This window comes from Nuphar pumila, chromosome 6 (genome assembly GCF_984573655.1).
Source record: "Nuphar pumila chromosome 6, dmNupPumi1.hap1.1, whole genome shotgun sequence".
Classification (NCBI taxonomy): domain Eukaryota; kingdom Viridiplantae; phylum Streptophyta; class Magnoliopsida; order Nymphaeales; family Nymphaeaceae; genus Nuphar; species Nuphar pumila.
Genome location: NC_143254.1, coordinates 3,633,796 through 3,651,863, shown reverse-complemented (window position 1 = coordinate 3,651,863; position 18,068 = coordinate 3,633,796). Strand labels below are relative to the sequence as shown.

Below are 18,068 nucleotides of genomic sequence, written 5' to 3'. Positions count from 1 at the left end.
AGATTGCCCTATGTATTTCCTTTGCTAATTGTTGTATAACCTGAACGGTATATGTGTTTTTATGATCGTAGTTCCAACACATTTCTGTAGCTCACATATTCCTAATGTGACATACGTATTACACACGTTACAGAGCACATACAGTAATGCATACGTGTTTCATGTTGTGACCTTGGTTGTGATTACATTCGGCCTTTACTATAACTTTATGTACACAGAAGTATATGGGTGATATACACGAAAGAAACAACATATTTTCATAAATGTTTGTCATATAGGTTCATTACAAAATCTCTGAAACTGCATGTCTGATTTATGCAATGCATATTCCCTAAGTAAATCAATTGTTATTATGTGCCAGCCGATTTGAAAAAGAAGAAGAAGAGAACAAACTTCGTTTAAATCTTTATTGCCATTACGAACTTGTATACGACATCCTGATTATAGTGGGAAATATGGGATGCTACATATTTGTGAAACACTGAGTTTTATGCTCTATTGATAGAATGGATTGTAACCTGATATGGAAATAGGCGTATGTGTAAATTTCTTTCACCATCCATGTGAAATTTCTTTCATGTAATCACCTAATACACATGCATTCATTCATTATTCATAAGTACACGAGAACATTTATGCAAGATTGTACATGCCAAACACACATCGAATTCATGTATGCACATGCACTTGAAACCAATTCATAAATGCACGATAATTAAACATGTCCTATAAACATAGGTACATGAAACTTTTCATTCATAACATATGTTAACATCCACACACATGAACATAACCCGGAGCTAGAAATTGAAATTTCAAGGCTGCACACATTCATATTGCTTGTACCAAAACAAACTTTGCAATAACATATTAACAGACATGCATTCATATCCATCAGGCTAAATCCAAGCTAAAGCAATAGGAGAACTCCATTCCTTAGATTAAGTCCACCATCATACGTTTGGACCCAATATAACAACCTCATTCCTCAAATACAATTAACATGATGCATACAAGCAATTCAAATCATACATTTTCTGACAAAAAACAGTTGAAGCATATGATAAAAGGGAACATCCAATAACCACTACAACCTTGGTAGATCTAGACCGGATCTGTCATGTTGAAGAAATTGGGAGATCTGTCCAGATCCACCAACTCATGGGAATCAACAGACCTGACTAGAACCCCATGTGTCGGTTATTCCGTAGGTCTGGTCTGAAACAACACTATGCCCACTGTAAGCAGACTTAAAACATTTTTAAGGAAAAAGCATATGTATGAATCAGTAAGATCAGCCTATACACCGGCTGAGAAACCAGATTGTATAACATGGTTTCAAACCGCTAACTGTCAACTGGTCTTAACACGGTAATCCTGGACAAATCTAGATCAGATCTGGCAATCATAGTGTAAGTCGGCAGCTCAGTCATTTGTTGTGCTACCAGTACAGCAGCATGCTGGTGACAATGTGCTGTGAGTTGGCTGGTGACATGGTGTTAGCAGCATGTAATTGCTGCAGAATTTCACAGCAACAGACTGCTGACAGCAGCTAGTGTGCATAATAAAACCAGCAGCATGAAGTTGCCAAAACAAAATTTCCTTTTTACCAATCGAGTGTCTATATTAAACCAGTTTCGACAAACTAACGTTGTCCAATAAAAACTTTGATATAACATAACATGACAGCTTCAAACAACACATTATCATGAACATAGATAGTTCTTGAAAAGAAATAATCTACTGAACAGTATTAAAACACATTCAATATGACAGTTCTTGAAAATACATTCAATATGACATCTCTTGAATCACAAACACATTCAATATGACAGCTCTTAAAAACAAACATCATTTGATGACAGTTTTGCAAACATAATTATTTCCAGAAATAGTTTTTAATAGTCATAGACTTTCTGCACATATATAACTCAGTTCGATGACAGTTTACATAGTTAATTTCAGAAATCGTGTTTAACAGTCATTGGTTTATACTAACTTAGGTATCAAGAAACCACAATCTGCTGATGTCAGCACCTTGATATTAAGGGATTCGCATCTGGTAACAGAAAAAAATATACAAGGAACCCATGAAGAATATCAAAGAAGATAACTTTAATGCAAAAGAAATAACAATATAAATGAAAGCTTTAGAAACAAAGGAAACTTGAGAGGAAAGTAAAGAAAAGGTAACGTCCATTCAGGTCTGATAAAACAGAACCATAAAGTATTAATTCAGATCTAAACATGTAATAGAACCACCCATTCTTGACAGCCAAGATCCCCAAGACAAACTATTTTGGGGTTTTCCAGCAAACGACCCAATAGGGTTTCACGGCAATCGGACTTCCCACAACTCAGTTTCTTAACAGAGAATAAACATTAACAGGGAAAACCCAAAATCTACACTAGGGTGTCGTAGCTGTCGAGTTTCCCAAGTTGGATGATTTGGGATTTTTTAGCAAACCCAATCGTAGAGTAGAGTCAAGAAACCCCCTTATTACAAACATACCGAAACCCCGAAATCAACGATTTGGGGTTTCGGGATTAGGGGTTCATCGGAAATTCCCAGCCCAGTAACCTGAGATTTCCGGCACCGACACCCCCTCCTTGCAGATTAACTGATTTGGGGTTCCGACATCCCACACCCCACACGAGCCACGATAGACCTACAAGAAAAGCATACAGAAACCCTACCTATTTCGGCGATTGGAGGAGGAGGTGGCTGGCGACGAATGTTGCAGGTGTGGTCGAAGCTTTCCGACGTCAGTGCTCCGACGCTGTGAAGGGCTTCGAGAGAGCGAGATACAGAGAGAAGGAGAGAGAGTAGAGGAGAGAGATGAGAGGTGAGAGAGCGAGACCCCCCCCCCCTCCATGTCCTCTTTAACGAGCCGAAGTCCCCCTCCCTTCCGAGAAAATCGGAGGGAGTTGGTTACGACCTCCGTAACCTCCTCCCCCTTCTTGCTTTGCAAGAATCGTGCCCTAGGCACGATTCTTGTTTACAGTTTTTTTTTTTACTTTCTCGGGTCCGGGTCCGAGCCCCGCGACCCGCGAGCCTGGATCCACCGTTAGCGTGGATCCGAGTCAAAAGGGGATGGTGGATCCCAAAATGTTGGATCCGTTTGGGTCCAACCATGGATCCAACCCCACATAATCCATTTTTATACTTATTATTATTCTCATAAATAATTTAAGTTATTTATCTATTAAATATTGCGATTTTTAATACCCATACCTATATTTCTTTTGGATCTAGGTAACGGATCCCGGGCCCAATATGTATAAAACCACTCAAATTTTACGAGTATTACATTTGCACTTAGTCGATCATGTGCATGAATCTGAGCATAAATATGTATTTTTCAATCAGCTGATCATGTACATAAAACTGAACATAAGTATATAAAATTTACTGTCAGCAGATCATGTACAAGAATCTGAATATAAATATATATACTTTTTGTCAACCGATCATGTGCATGAATATTAACATAAGCATATATATTTTACTGTCAGCATATCATGTGCATGAATCTGAACATAAGTATATATACTTTCCTGTCAGCGGATCATATGTATAAAGTTGAACATAAGTATATATACTTTACTATCTACAAATCATGTGCATGAATCTGAACATAAGTATATATACTTTGCTGTCAGCAGATCATGTGCATGCATTTGATCATAAGTAGCTAAGTTTGTTGTTTGTCGTCCATATGCATAAACTTGATCATAAGTAGCTATGGTTGTTGTCAGTCGATCATATGCATAAGCTTGACCATAAATCAATTGTTTGCAGTCTTCTGATCATATGCATAAATTTGATCTTAAGTAGATCGATTGCATGTTTGTTGATCATATGCATAAACCTGGTCATGAGTAGATAGTTGGCAGTCTGTTGATCATATGCATAAATCTGATCATAAATAGATAAGTCAGCAAGCTTTTTATATAGATGTGTATGTGCTTAGTCAAATGTGCATGCTTTTTATGTTGTGAATGTGCATTGTGAACATAAATTTGTGTATCTATATGTTTTGTTAAAATGTAAAATGTAAAATGTAACATATATAATATATATATATATATATATATATATAAATAATATAATATTATATATATATTTTTAATTATATTTTTTATTTTCTTTTTTTCCCATTTTATTTTAATTTGTTATCTAGTTCATATAGTCGTTGGACCAGCCAACGGCTATATTTAGAGCTCTAAAAGAGCTCTCCTTCACTCCTCTCCATCTTGTATAAATAGGGGTAAAACCCCTCCATTGTATGTCATTGCTTTTTAAGCATTTCTTGTGAGAAATAAAGAATTATTATTTTTATTGTGTTCTTTCATTTATACCTTTTTATGGGTTGTGTTTGAGGTGTCTCTAATAGATACTCTTTGAGAGTTTCTTGTGCTTTTGTGGAAGACCACATTTCATTACATGTTCTATGTTCACTGAAATTTTGCAATAGTATGAATTATTTTTGAGATTTATTAGATGTATATGAACCACTATGGGGCCTATATAGGCCAGGAGTATGTGTTGCTCATGTGCTATTGAAACTATTTATGCATTGCAAAATGATTTCTGAAAATTATTAGTTTTTCTAAAATTAATTAGCCTGTTGAATTGTTAGGGCAAAGGGCTGAAGTTTGTTATTGCATGTGGATTTACATAATTATTCTTGTGTAAAGAACTTGTAATTAATTAAAATGGTAAAAAAGACCAAAATAGTGTAATAATGTTTTTCCTTAATATCCCTTTTATAGTGTGGGAATCTTGAATGACGGTCGTAGGGGGGCCATGAGGATACTAAAACTCCGTGAAATTGTCTCCAAAAACCCGATGTGAGGTTCATGTTCCCAGCCACAGTTTTAGGGACATCAATGAAAATCTACAAGTTTTAGGGAGTTTTGCCTTGGGGTGTTGTTGTTGACTCAGTTGTAGTTATTCGTTTTCATTGATGTCCCGGCATTAGGTGATGATTCCTAATGTTCTGATGGAATGTGAGAATTTCTGATATTGGTCAAGAAACAAGTATGAAACCCAATAATTAAAATACAAATTGTGTGTTAAGATATAACTAAGAACTACATTGAGCATCGAGAACTTTGCCCGTTTTGATTATCTGCAGGTTTATAAAGAAAAGTAAAAATTAAATTTGTGTGCATTTAATAGGGACATGTATGCAAAAGCAACTCCGATAAATAACTTAAGAAGTTATTCATGCATGTGCATTGATTCAACATTAGTTGCATGCATTTCTAAATATTTGATTTAGCATGATATTGTTGAATGCTTGAATGGTAAGTTAGTTCTAGTAAATTATTTCTTGTAATTTCCTCTTAAATTTGTGCATGATTTAATTTATGATATTTCCTTTATTGTTGTATTTTTAGAGGAATTCGTACGAGGACTTCGGTTCTTACCCGTTTTCTAAAATTGTTTTACAGACACAGAGGTTAAGTGATGTGTGGGACTAGCTGGAGGGCTCAAAGCTTTGTGGCTTAATAGCTAGGGTTCTGACCTATGTGTAGGATTGAGTCAAATTTAAAGTTTGAACTTTTGACTTATTAATTAAATAAATGAAGTTTAATTTATTATTTGTTTAATTGGCTCCATGCTTGGAATGGTTGATGGAATGGATATAATTTGTGATGTGCCCCTGGTCCTTGGGAGGTTTTCTGTAATTGTTCTAAAATAAAATAAAATTTCACATTTTTTCTAGGGTCAGTTGGAGTCGTTACACACGGTATGTTAATATTTCAATAGGAGCTAGAAGTTAGGGTACATCAATGGATTGTGAGAAGACTCAATGAAGGTGATCCAAATTATTTTGTTGGAAAAAAAACAATTATCCTATCATGGCATGGATACTCCAATCAATGGAATCATCAATTGGAAAAACATTCTTCAATTGTGAGACCACCAAGGAAGTGTGGGATGCAGTCTCAGATGCATGCTTTAAAAAAATCAATGTGGATAAAAAGTGTGATATCTTGGATAAGGTGGATTGATGCAAGCAAATTAGGAAAGTGTTCACAATGCACTAAATCACTATGACAAAGGAAAATGTTCACTATGACAAAGGAAAGTGTTCACAATGCATGAAGTGTGCAATATATGAAAGAGCACCGAGAGGAAGTAGAACAAAAGAAGGTATTTGAATTTTTGCAGGGTCTTGATGGTGAGTATGAACTAGTAAAGTTGAGCATCATGCGTAGGGATGAACTACTCATTCTTGGGCCTGCATGTGCTCTTATCCAAAGAGAGGAAGATCGAAGGAACCTGGCTACTACATATGAATCAAATGCAGAGACATCTTCCCACCTTAGTGATCATAGATCTTCCAAGGTATCTAGTGAGAAAGGTAGAGGATGAGGCAGCATCAAAGTGCATGGATGTGGTAAATCACATGTTGGTAATGTGTGACTTACTATGGAAAGAATACATGAGGGAACTTACTGTGAAATGAACACACATGAATACACATGCTAGAAGCTAATGCTGGGATCTAGTGGGGAGACTAATGGGTAAAGGAACTTGAGCTTTCAACTCCATAAATACCACTAAATCAATTAAAGATGCTAGAGATGAGGAGTTAGAGTGATTAACGAAAAAGATAGCAGAGTATGAGATAAAGGGAGCCAATCAACCTAGGGAGTCTACCACAACGCCTACCACCATTGAAAACACCCCAAATTTTTCACCTTCATTCACAAACCCTTTCCTTTGCCACCGGAGCCCATTCTCAGAAGCCTTTAGGGAACTGGTCGACATCTGAGCCAGGGCTATTCAAAGCCTGAATTATGTATCAAATTCAAATACTTCATCTTGCAATCAAGATTTACTCTCCATTTTGGCTCAATTTCAATCATCAATTCTTGCTTTCGACTAGAAATGTTCAATTCTTTATCTTTGTCAGGAGTTTGGGACTTTAAATCCCTCATCCAAGGTTTGCCTTTTGCATCTCATTTCATATCATTTTGTATTATTGCATGTCATTTCATTGCATTGCATGTCATTTTCGAGATTCAGCACTCTTCTTTTTCAAAATCTTTCAATCCAGATTCGAGTTTTAAAACTTTTCTTTCGAAATCAATTTCAAAACCTAGGTTTTAAATCCATATTTTGCCATTTGCCAACCCCCGAGAATTTATTTCAAAATATTTTCTTTACAAAACGATCTTGATTCATTTTAAAATCAAATTTTAACTGATTTCAGTTCTCAGATGAGATTCATCTAGCTGGTGTCGCTTCTGAATTCCTTCATTTCTCAAATTTTTCAAATTTCTCAAATTTTCGGAGTCCTAGTTGGATCAGGACTCTTCTTTTCACCTTTTTAAGCCTTTTTCAAAATCCCATTTCTGTTTTAAACAAAAAAAAAGTCTTATCCCCAGTCCATTTCCTTCATTTTGGCCAAAATCTCGAAGTTTCAGTCAGATTAAGACTCTATCGCAGAGTTTCAGTCAGATTAAAACTCTATCCTGATTTCATTTTTTATTCATGTTTTTCACTTATTTTCAAAAACCTTTTCATCCGACTTTCAAAAAGACAAATCTTAGAGTTTCAATCGAACTAGGACTCTATCAGAGAGTTTCAGTCGGACTAGGACTTTGTCTTTCCTCTTTATTTTTACTTGTTTTCAACAAAATCTTTCGAAAGAAGTCAAAATTTTAGAGTTTTAGTCGAATCAAGACTCTGTTCCAGAGTTTTAGTTGGATTAAGACTCTAACCCTGACTTCAATTTTGAGATAATCTTTCAAAAATATCTTCATTTATCTTTTCAGAAACCAAATTTCAAAATTATTATAATTTTATTACAGACTTTCAAAATTCTGGGACTCTATCATAGAGTCCCAGTTAATCAGGACTCTGACCCTAGTCTCGTATTTTGCTCATTTTCACCAATTTAAGAACGGATCTTTCAAAACCTCTTTGTTTTCTTTCAAAACTCCAAAAAATAAAGAGTTTCAAAATTTCGAGACTCTATTCCAGAGTCCTAATCGGGTTAAGACTATATTATGAATCTTATTTTCACTTTAAATTCCACTTGTTTTGAAAATCTTTTCATTCGTCTTTCAAAAATTAGTTCATTTGCAGAGTCCCAGTTGATTCAGGACTCTACTTCAGAGTTTTAATTGAATTAGGACTCTAACCCTGACTGCATTTTCTGACTTATTTTCATTAGTTTTGAGAAAATCCTTCAAAAACTTCTTCGTTTGGCTTTCAAAAACCTAAATGTCAGAGTTTTATTTTAGTTAAAACTCAATTAAGATAAAGTCAAGCCAAAACCGTCTCCTCTTAATTAATTCAATTAATGAAATTTTAGACAAACTAGAACTCTTATTAAACCAAATCCAAAAAAATCTATAAATAGGGGCACCTAAAGGGGATTCAGCCCATGCTTTCTCACCCTCTCTCCCTCTCAAAAATTCGTGATCCTCTCCTCCAGCAGCCTTCCTCCATTTGTTGCATCCCCCAAGGTAAGGTTTTATTTAATTTATTTTGTTATTTTAATCATTTTTATAGCTTAATTTCATTGATTTCACCATTATCGCCATTTATTTGTTAGATTCAAGCATGCTTTTAGTTCAAAAACCATAAAAAAATCAAGAACATGATTTAATGTTGTACCATGATATATTTTACATTCTTAATCCATTAGAATAGCTTAGATCCATGCCTTTTATATTTATGTCGAATAAAAGATAAGATTCGCCCGTTCAATGAGTTGAATCCCTCTTTCGAAGGCTAAATCGAATTCCAACCATGTTTTCCTTGATTTTTTTATTTTATTTCATCATATTAATGTTTATTTTATTCATTAAAACATCAAATCCAAATTTATGATGTTATTTGCAAGTTTTTTTTATTATTTTTCATGCTTAGATTAGTTTATTAATGCTTTATCGATAATATGTGATTCTCGATCCCGGGCACAGGGGAACCACGTTATTTTATGTTCAAGTTTCTGTCAAAAAAATATGATTTTTTTAGGGTTAAATCGTGAACATGTCAGTGATTTCCTATAAAAAAATGGATTATTTTAGGTTATGTAACCCTGTCAAAAAAATCTAAAACCGAACCCTGCTTTTTGAACCGTGAAATCACTATGTGGAGTCAAGAACAGCTTATCGAGGTGATATCATCCTCGTCGAAGATCCGATCGACAATCCGTAAGTTGCAGTGTGTTCGTTAGCATGTCTAATATTCTTTGTAAATTTTTCAGCTTTTTTATATATATGTTTGCTATTTTTCCTCTGACAGAAATCAGAATCGGTTTCACAGAGCCCGTTATACCTTGTTTAAACTCTAGATCAACTTGGGCAGATCATATCTCCCTAACCGAAGATCCGATTGATGATCCGTAAAAAAAAGTATTTTTTCATCTGATAAAATTTTATAATTTTTGAACATGATTTGCTATATTTTTCTATACCGAAAATCGGATGTGTTTATTTCAACTCGTTATATATTCGTCAGAATCAAACGTATATTGTCAAAGCGATATCTCCCTAACCGAAGATTTTTCCGATATGTAAAAGGGAAAAGTTTTGTTTATCTGTCTAATATCTCTCTGTAAATTTTTATGAATTTCTATGGTGGTTTGATACCCAATTCGGGTCTGACATTGTGACAGGTATGTGCTCGCGGGCAAAATCGTGTATTTTAGGGTTTTATTCAATTTTTATATTAAAATAATGCCAAAAACATTTTTTTTATTGCAGCTTAATTTTAGGGTTATAATAAGTGTCCATATCAATTTTTATTAATTTTTTAATCTATTTGATATATTATTTAATTAATTCACAAAAACAGGGTGCCCGCGGAGTCCCGATTCGAGTAAAACACCGGTGAAAATCACTATTTTTGTGATATTTTGATTTTTTATAAAAAAATTTATATTTTTAATGTTTGATTATGTTTATAATAGGGAGGTTCACACCCAATTTGGTGTTTATTTAAATCCATTTGAGCCCTAAATCCAAAGTTTTACCAAAATCTTTTCTGAAAACCCTGATTTCAAGGCCATAGTCTTTTTTAGGGGTATTTTTGTCATTTTTCTCAAAATTTCGAATTTCAAAATTGTTTATCTTTATTATTTCTTCAATTTTACATCAGCTTTTATTATATTTGAAAACATGAAAAAAAATGCTTATATCTGAATAAATTCAGTAATTTCCAGATATTATTGGATGAATCCAGAAAAGCCGACATATTTTCACTAACAAGTTTTCTAGTTTTGCAGGCACATTCAAGAGTGTATTTTCTTTTATTTCTTTTTTTCTTTTTTATATAAATTGCAAACATTTGGAATGAGAATTTAATTTTCTGCTTAGAATAGGGTTGCAATGCATATAGTTTATTTCTTTATATAAATGTTAATGTATGATGGATGATGATTCATGCATATTCGAACTCACCATGGCCTACACGAATGGCACGTGCACTAGCTTCTAAGGAGTTGATAGACTCGGTGGGTTTTGTATTCATGGCCATAGTGAGAATACGAACGAAACCCAGATTTATCATATTTTTCTAAGCCACAAACAGCCTACACTCTTATGCTATCTTCAAAAGTCATTGCATATTTCAATCTTTTCTAAAATACTTTTCTCCTTTTAGAATCAAATGGATTAGATTAAATCCATATCTGTGGCCATAGTGAGGGGTATGAAGCGAATCTATTTTATTGAAATTCTATAAGGCACATAAACTTCCTTTTTCAAATAATTTTCTCAAAAGTTCTTCAGAAAACGTTTTTTTTTTTCAAAATAACATTCATGTATTACTTAGGTTTGGATTGCATCATGAAAATATTTCATAAGGACACACTCCCCTTCTTCCGATTTACTTCACAAATTCATCTCAAAGAAATCGATTTTCTCAAAGTTGTTAGATTTTCCTCAGAAATCGATTTTCACAACATATCAAGATTTCTTCAGAAATGTTCTCTCAACATGGTTCACGATTTTCAAGGTGTCCTTTTTTCCAAATATTTCAAAGTATTTCAAGCATACATCATGTTTTTCAAGTCAAAGTCTTTCTAAATCATAGCACATGCCTGATTCTTTGTGCATTTAGGAATAGAACATCGATTTAGACAAGTCGAGCAAAGCAAAGCACCGGATTGATCCTTGGTTCAATTACCCCTAGTTATGGTGTCAGGAACGGTTGAACCTCGTACCGACAAGCGAATCTCATTCTTTGGAATTATCCTGCATTTTTAAATAGAGGCGAGTTATTTTCAAAATCTTTTTCAAAGGTCAGTTTGACTTGCAAAAGTAAAATTTTGCAATGATAACAACCACATATCATACTCAACTAGATACCGATGCTTTTGACCAACTTGTTTCTAGTGAATGGATCCTATATTTTGAAGTACATGCCATATATATATATATATAGAGAGAGAGAGAGAGTCAGCCTATCTACTTGGGGTATCTACAAGAATTTATGATGGCCTGAACAAATAAGCATATTCCATGATGCAATAGATGAAAAAAGTTCAATTACTACAAATATAAGAATATTTAACAAGTTATGAATCTTCAACAACAAGAAAGTGTCCTATGTACTTAAGAAAATTAAAATAGAAGTAATAGATAATGAATCAGCTGCAAATGCACAATAATCTAAATAACATTTCCTACAAATAACTGGGATAGAACCAATAGGAAAACTTCTAATAAACAAATGAGCTATCTTGTTCACACACTTATGGCATCAACATGAGGAAAACAGAAACTATAAATCTTCTTCTAAGAGCATACTTAATATTTTCATCAAGCAAGACTGGTGTTGTTCATGCCACAACATCGCAAGCAAAACAGATATAAGTGAAAATAAATTAAAATAAAAGTAATGTGATTATGAAAATAAAGACTAATGTAAAGACAATGGATGAAAAAGATGTGGGGAAAAAAAAAAATCCAAAGAATATGGTAGAAGAAACAGATATAAGGAAGAGTCTATGAAGTGTCAAAAATATGGGGACCAGAGGGAAGTTCTACCTGCCTCCACCCTTGTTGGGCAGATGTACCTTCCACATTCATTTGCAATTCAGGTGCACCAATCAACTTGTGCCAGAGCAAAGATACAACAGAAAAGCATAATTCTTGCTTCTCCGCAAGCACAGATCTTAAAAGAATCTGTGCATTACAGCTAAATCCAACATATCCATCCATAGTTAGAAAATTAGCAAGATCTAACGCGTTGACCGGAAGATTTGTCACACTTTTCCCAGATGTATTTAGCATGACATCACTCAGGAGGTTCGCCTTTTCACATTTTAAGAATGTCCCTGTTGCATTATTTCCTTCCCTTTGGGAGGAAGATCCCTCATCTGTTTTAAAACTGTGGATATTTGATAATTTCAACTGTTTTCTGACTTTGTAGCAAACATCAGATTCATTCCTTTCAGGCACGTGCAGTACCTGTGCCTCCAATGGTTCTGCCTTGTCAACAATTGACGCAACAGTTTTCCCGTGAATGTCAATAAGGTGATAGAGTGAAGATGATCTATTACATATCTCAGTGTCCCATTTACATCTCATTAGAACAGCTAATGCATGCATGCAAGGCTTTGATCTTCTAAACAGCTCAGAAACATGAGCGGCAACCATAGCAGAGGCAACTATCTCGTTTGAACTGTAACTCCAAGACGTGCCAACAGAGGATGGCTTTAATGAAAATAGTGCCTCTAAAATTCCCAAGAACCTACGTGCATGACAAACTGCTGGGGACATGCCATTTCTTAAGTCAGGTATCCCATTGATATTTGAGACCTTGGCAATGACTGAGCCTCTAGAACTGGAGGGTCTGTCATTTTGTAAAATAAGAGGAAACAACTGCAGCTCACATGCAAGAGCACAAACAGCTGCGAGAACATAAGAATCAAATGCAGCCACTGGTCCTTTCCTTTTGTTAATTTGGTTTTTAACATTTGTTTGTTTCTCATTAACTGTCAGTCGGTCCTCAGAATGGGCATCATCACTCTCAGACAGACTATCACTTCCTTTTGGCAGAGCTTCATGACTAACACAAACTGCCAACACTACAAACAATAGACGGGAGGCAAGATCTGCTGATGCACTCGACTCAACAAATAAAGAATGAATCAATGTACTAAACTCTGCCACAGCAAGGTTTTTAGAATTTGTCCCTTTGCCATAATTAGAGAATCTTGACTTTTTTGTGTGCTCTTTTGAGGGCTGCAGAGGAAATGTCCTTCTTAGAATTGCTTCAATAGTAGCTACAAAGATCCTCATTAAGCATGCTTCAGCAGGGCCCCCTCTAGGCAGATACTCCAACACTTTGAGAAGTGGAAGATACAGATTCCATGACAGAACTGGTGGCTGCAATGGGGTGGCAACTACAATTTCGGGCAAATCAACAGTCGAAGAACTCAAAGAAATTAAGCCATATGCAGCTTCCCAAATTGTACAAATTCTCCATTCAACCTCAGGGCCATGGGCACACAAGAGTGATGCAATTCCTTGAGCTGTAGCTTCTACAGTAGCTTCTAGGGCAGGAACTTCAGTCTGGTTAGGCATTCAGAGGCACAGGCAGCAGGCAAGTGATCAGTCACTAATTAATAAATGCATTAGTTGGTTTTAACTCTATATACATATATGCATCTGTGTATGAAACTAATGCAGCTGTATATAAGTTAAAAAAGATGCCAAAACATCATCACACCTGTTTTCTTTGGCAGGAGGACAGGCTTCCAAGAGCTCCATGCTGGACATCAACACCTTTAGCATGTCGAACAGGAGGAAAAAGTAATGAAGGCTGAGAAAGTATTCGGAAAAGCAAAGCTGCTGCTGCGTCTGCAGCAATGCCTGCTCTCATGGACATCGCTGTCCCAATTGCACGAAGAAAGTGTAAATGCATCCAGTTCCTTGGAAGCTACAACAGAAGAACAAGAGGAAGTCAGGAGTAGCGTAGTATCATCAATAGATGCTAAAAATGAGAACACTCTGAGCACTAAATTGCAATTCTAAAAATTTTGTCAACAACATGATGTCAAACAATGAAAAAGCAAAATGAAAAGAACTAAAGGAGCATTTAGAAGCTAAGATGAAAATATAAGTGAGATGATGCAGCATCTTCAATCATGTGATCCTAATAAAAGTTGACAGTTTGTATGCATAAAACCACCAATCCGGACACTTAAGATGCATCTAGAAGCTGATAGCTCATGAAAAACTAAAATACCATAGAGAAAATCATGATTGAAAAAGAAGCAACTTTACTCATTTAATGAAGAAAATATGAAATTGATAAGTCAATGCTTCATATGAGGCACATATATTGATCGGGTGTCTCTCTCTTGTCGATCTTCTTAGGCCTTCATTATTGGAAGACCCACTATTATCAACTTGAGGTGAAGTGTCATGTTGCTACTTCATGCTTTGATCTAGTGTAAACATTCTTTATGATGGGCCTTTCAAACTGAGGTAGAATTTGTTAGGAAGTTTGAGTTTCATGAGATTCAAGGAGCATCTTGGCTTCATCTTGTTGTATTCTAATTTCTTTGTCATGGCGAATTTTTCTTGAAGCTAGTTTTCTTTATAAAATGACTCATATTCTTCTCCTCAGTTAGCTAGAATAATGATAGGATCATTTCCTTTTGTGAAATTTCTATCCTTTTATCTTTATTACCTGCAAAGAAGGGTCACATTCTTTGTGGGAATTTTAGTCAGCAGCATTAGTTGGATGCCCATGTTCTCCTACTTGAGGAGGCCTATACACGGTAACCTCTTCAAGTGTAGCATATCAAGAAAAGTATATCTTATGATGCTCAATGCTGTAGCAACAATAACCCTTATGGAAACCAGAGTATCCAACAAAAACGCATGGGATGCCTTTAGGTTGCAGCAATGTCCTACTAGTTAGTATCATACAAGATATGTACACTAAAGAGAATAGAATCAATCAATAAAAGGTGACCAAGAAAAAAACAATAATGAGATGCACAAAATATTATAGTGCATAATTGAGACCCCTCATGGTGCTGCAAAAATATGATAATGCCCTTCTATTAATTATGCCATTTCTAATTTAAGGGATTACGAACACACCATACAACTCAAAGATGAAAATAACCCCTTTATAAGACGTTTTCTCATCACCAGCAACAGAACAACCCCATATAATATAATAATATATATATTGGCTACTAATGAAGGTACGGAACTAATGAGTAGAAATCATTTTTTTCTTCAAAAAATTCCAATTTTTTGTAGATCAAATGTGACATGTGATCTACATGGTCTGTTTAGTAAGAAACTTGTTTTGAATCATGTGATTATGATACGTAATTAGGTTTCTAAAAGGGTCCAGAAATCAATGGCCTACAATGTGCCAAAATTTCATAACTCAAAAGATCAAATTTTTACATCAGAAAAACACGATCCAAGGCTTGATCCTTAGCAAACAAACCATGTTCAACACATCTATGTGGTTAGATTGAGTTGATACAACTTGCACTTATGATATGTAGCTCATTAGTTCCGTACCTTCAATAGTAGCCAATATTGATCCACATATATGTTACTATGTAGATATACTTATTGTACATACATACATATATTAATATGTATATATATAGGTAATACCCATTAGGGGTATTTTAATCTTTCCACTTTATGTAATTAGTTGGTTCATTAGGGCACTTTAGGATTTTCTTATTTTTTGTATTTTTACTCATTTATCAAGGGCATTATAGTCTTTATAATGGCCTTGAAATAGAGCTGTTGAGAGTGCTCCCAACGGCTATATTTCTAGCCGTTGGGAGCACTCCCAATGGCGCTTTGTGGTCCCTTTTGTGTATAAATAGGGGATGAATCCCCTATGGTTTAGTAGCTTGTTTCAAGCACTCATCGGTATATAAATCCTATATTTTTTATATTCTTTGTCTTGCACATTAGTGGCCTTGTGTTTGTATCTTGACCCATAAGTGGTCCTTGGTTGTGCACTTACTTGTGTGACTTGTAATCCCATAAGAGGCATTTCTTTGTGTATTTTGTATTTCATTACACTGTGGCTGTGCATGTCACACCAGCAAAAGGAAGATAGAAAGAAAAATGAAAAAAGAAGAAAGACCAATAGAAAACCAACAATTTGAAGAAGAGTTTGATGAGAGTTAGGGACACAATGGTTTCTTAACACCAATCAGACCTGTAGCAACTAGATCATTGATCTGGATAGGGAAAGCCTTAGATTGCTAATGTCAAAAGCATGCAGCACAGACATCAGCAATGATGTCAGTGGTATGACAGCCTTTAACAGGACTACTAATAGTGCCTACGAATGTACAGATCATGCAAGCAAAAGGAAGAATGAGAGAAAAAGGAGAAAAGAAGGAAAGAAAGAAAAAGAAGGAGAAATCAAGAAGAAAAGAGATAACAAGATAATTTTAAGGCCAGAGGAAGATAAGAGTGGAGCCAAAGCAAAGAAAAGAATGAAAATGTGCCAAGAAAAATAGAAGAAAAGGATGTTATTGGATGGTAAATTGAGATCAAACTTGGCATGGCTCTTATACAATGTAAATCTAGTTATATGCTGCAGTAGAATGGAGAAGAGAGGAGCTCCCTGGAAATGACTCTGAAAATCAACCCTAGAAGGGTAAGAGGTCAGCAAAATAAACAATTATAAGTATGGCATACAATAAGAAATTATGTAATAAATTTAAAAAAAATACTGCAGACTGATCCTCAAGATGTCAATGAAGCAAATGATGATTTTGACCCTAACATCACATGTAGACTCCTCAACAAGAAGCATTACACAGTTGCAGCTTCCAAGATCCAGCACCAAGATCGAGCATGGATGGCCACAAGAACGGCAGAAATTTCATGGCTGCACTACTAATTAACTATCCTGCCCATCACTCGGTTGATCTTATACAAAGACAATCAAACTACAGTGGCAACACCAGTCAGTCCAGTCCGTAATAAAACTAAGAATGTGGAGTTGGACAAGCACTTTGTGTTAAAATGTACTTCATATATATATAATATATATATATACATATATATATATTACATCAATACCCGATAGGGGTATTTTTGTAATTTCACATAGTTGTTTTAGAAAACAACTATTTTTAATTTTTGTTAAAATGTAAATTCTTTTTTTTATTTTATTTTTATTTTTTGTATTTTTTAGGAACCAAAAGGGGCTCCAACCATAGAGTCGTTGGAGCCCCCAACGGTCACAAATGTGACCGTTGGGGGCTCCCAACGACTCCATGGGAGCCCCCTTTTGGGCTCTCTTTTTGAGGCCCTTGGCCCTCCTTTTCTCTCCTCTCCCTCTTGTATAAATAGGGGTGAACCCCTTGTATATTTTCATTCTTGAGAGCTCTCTCTCTTTTCAATAAGAGGCTTTTTATATTGTTGCCTTCTTAAAGGCTTGTGCTTGCATTGTCCCTTAGTGGACTTTTGATATTGTCTCTTTTATTCATTGTTGTAAGTGCTCATAAGCACTTTTTATATTTCCGCAATATCTCATTACATGGTATCAGAGCCACTCGATTCTTGAAGGAAAAGTGTGGTTCGTGTATTTCATATTTTGTGTATCTCTTCTCACTTCTTGGAAACATCATGGAGGCAAAGATCGACTTATCCTTAAAGCTCAATGGAAAGAATTACATAATGTGGGCATCGGCAATGGAAAACAACCTCAAAGGAAAGAAACTTTGGGGTTTTGTCATGGGTACCGTTCCGGAACCTAAGCTTATGCTCACGAAGAACGAAGGAGGTCAAGAAAAGGCTCTTGAAGGAGATGCTCGCCTCAAGGCCATTGAAAATCATCAAAAAGAAGTGGAAGATTAGGAAAGCAATCACGCGAAAATCCTTGTGTGGTTTATGAACAATGTTGAGCTTAAGATATGTGCTAATATAGCTAAATTTCGTCGAGCCAATGAGGCTTGGTCCTTTATGAAGGGTATGTATACCCAAAAGGATCTTGCAAGAGCATATTTTTTGCAAGAAAAGATTAGAACCACCAAACAAGGTGATTCTAGCATTAAAGACTATTATAGTGCCCTAAA

At 35.2% G+C, this 18,068-nt stretch overlaps 1 protein-coding gene across 3 annotated transcripts in view; it reads right to left on the bottom strand.

Moving 5' to 3' along the window:
• LOC149833680 (protein GIGANTEA-like) overlaps positions 1-18,068 on the bottom strand; it is a 67,093-nt gene that overhangs the window by 12,567 nt on the left and 36,458 nt on the right. For all 3 annotated transcript variants that reach the window (XM_090010945.1, XM_090010947.1, XM_090010946.1), the window contains 2 exons: positions 13,712-13,921; positions 12,025-13,554 (listed from right to left, as the gene is read on the bottom strand). In XM_090010945.1, coding sequence (XP_089867071.1) covers positions 12,025-13,554; positions 13,712-13,921 — 1,740 coding nt within the window. The remainder of the gene's footprint in view (positions 1-12,024; positions 13,555-13,711; positions 13,922-18,068) is intronic.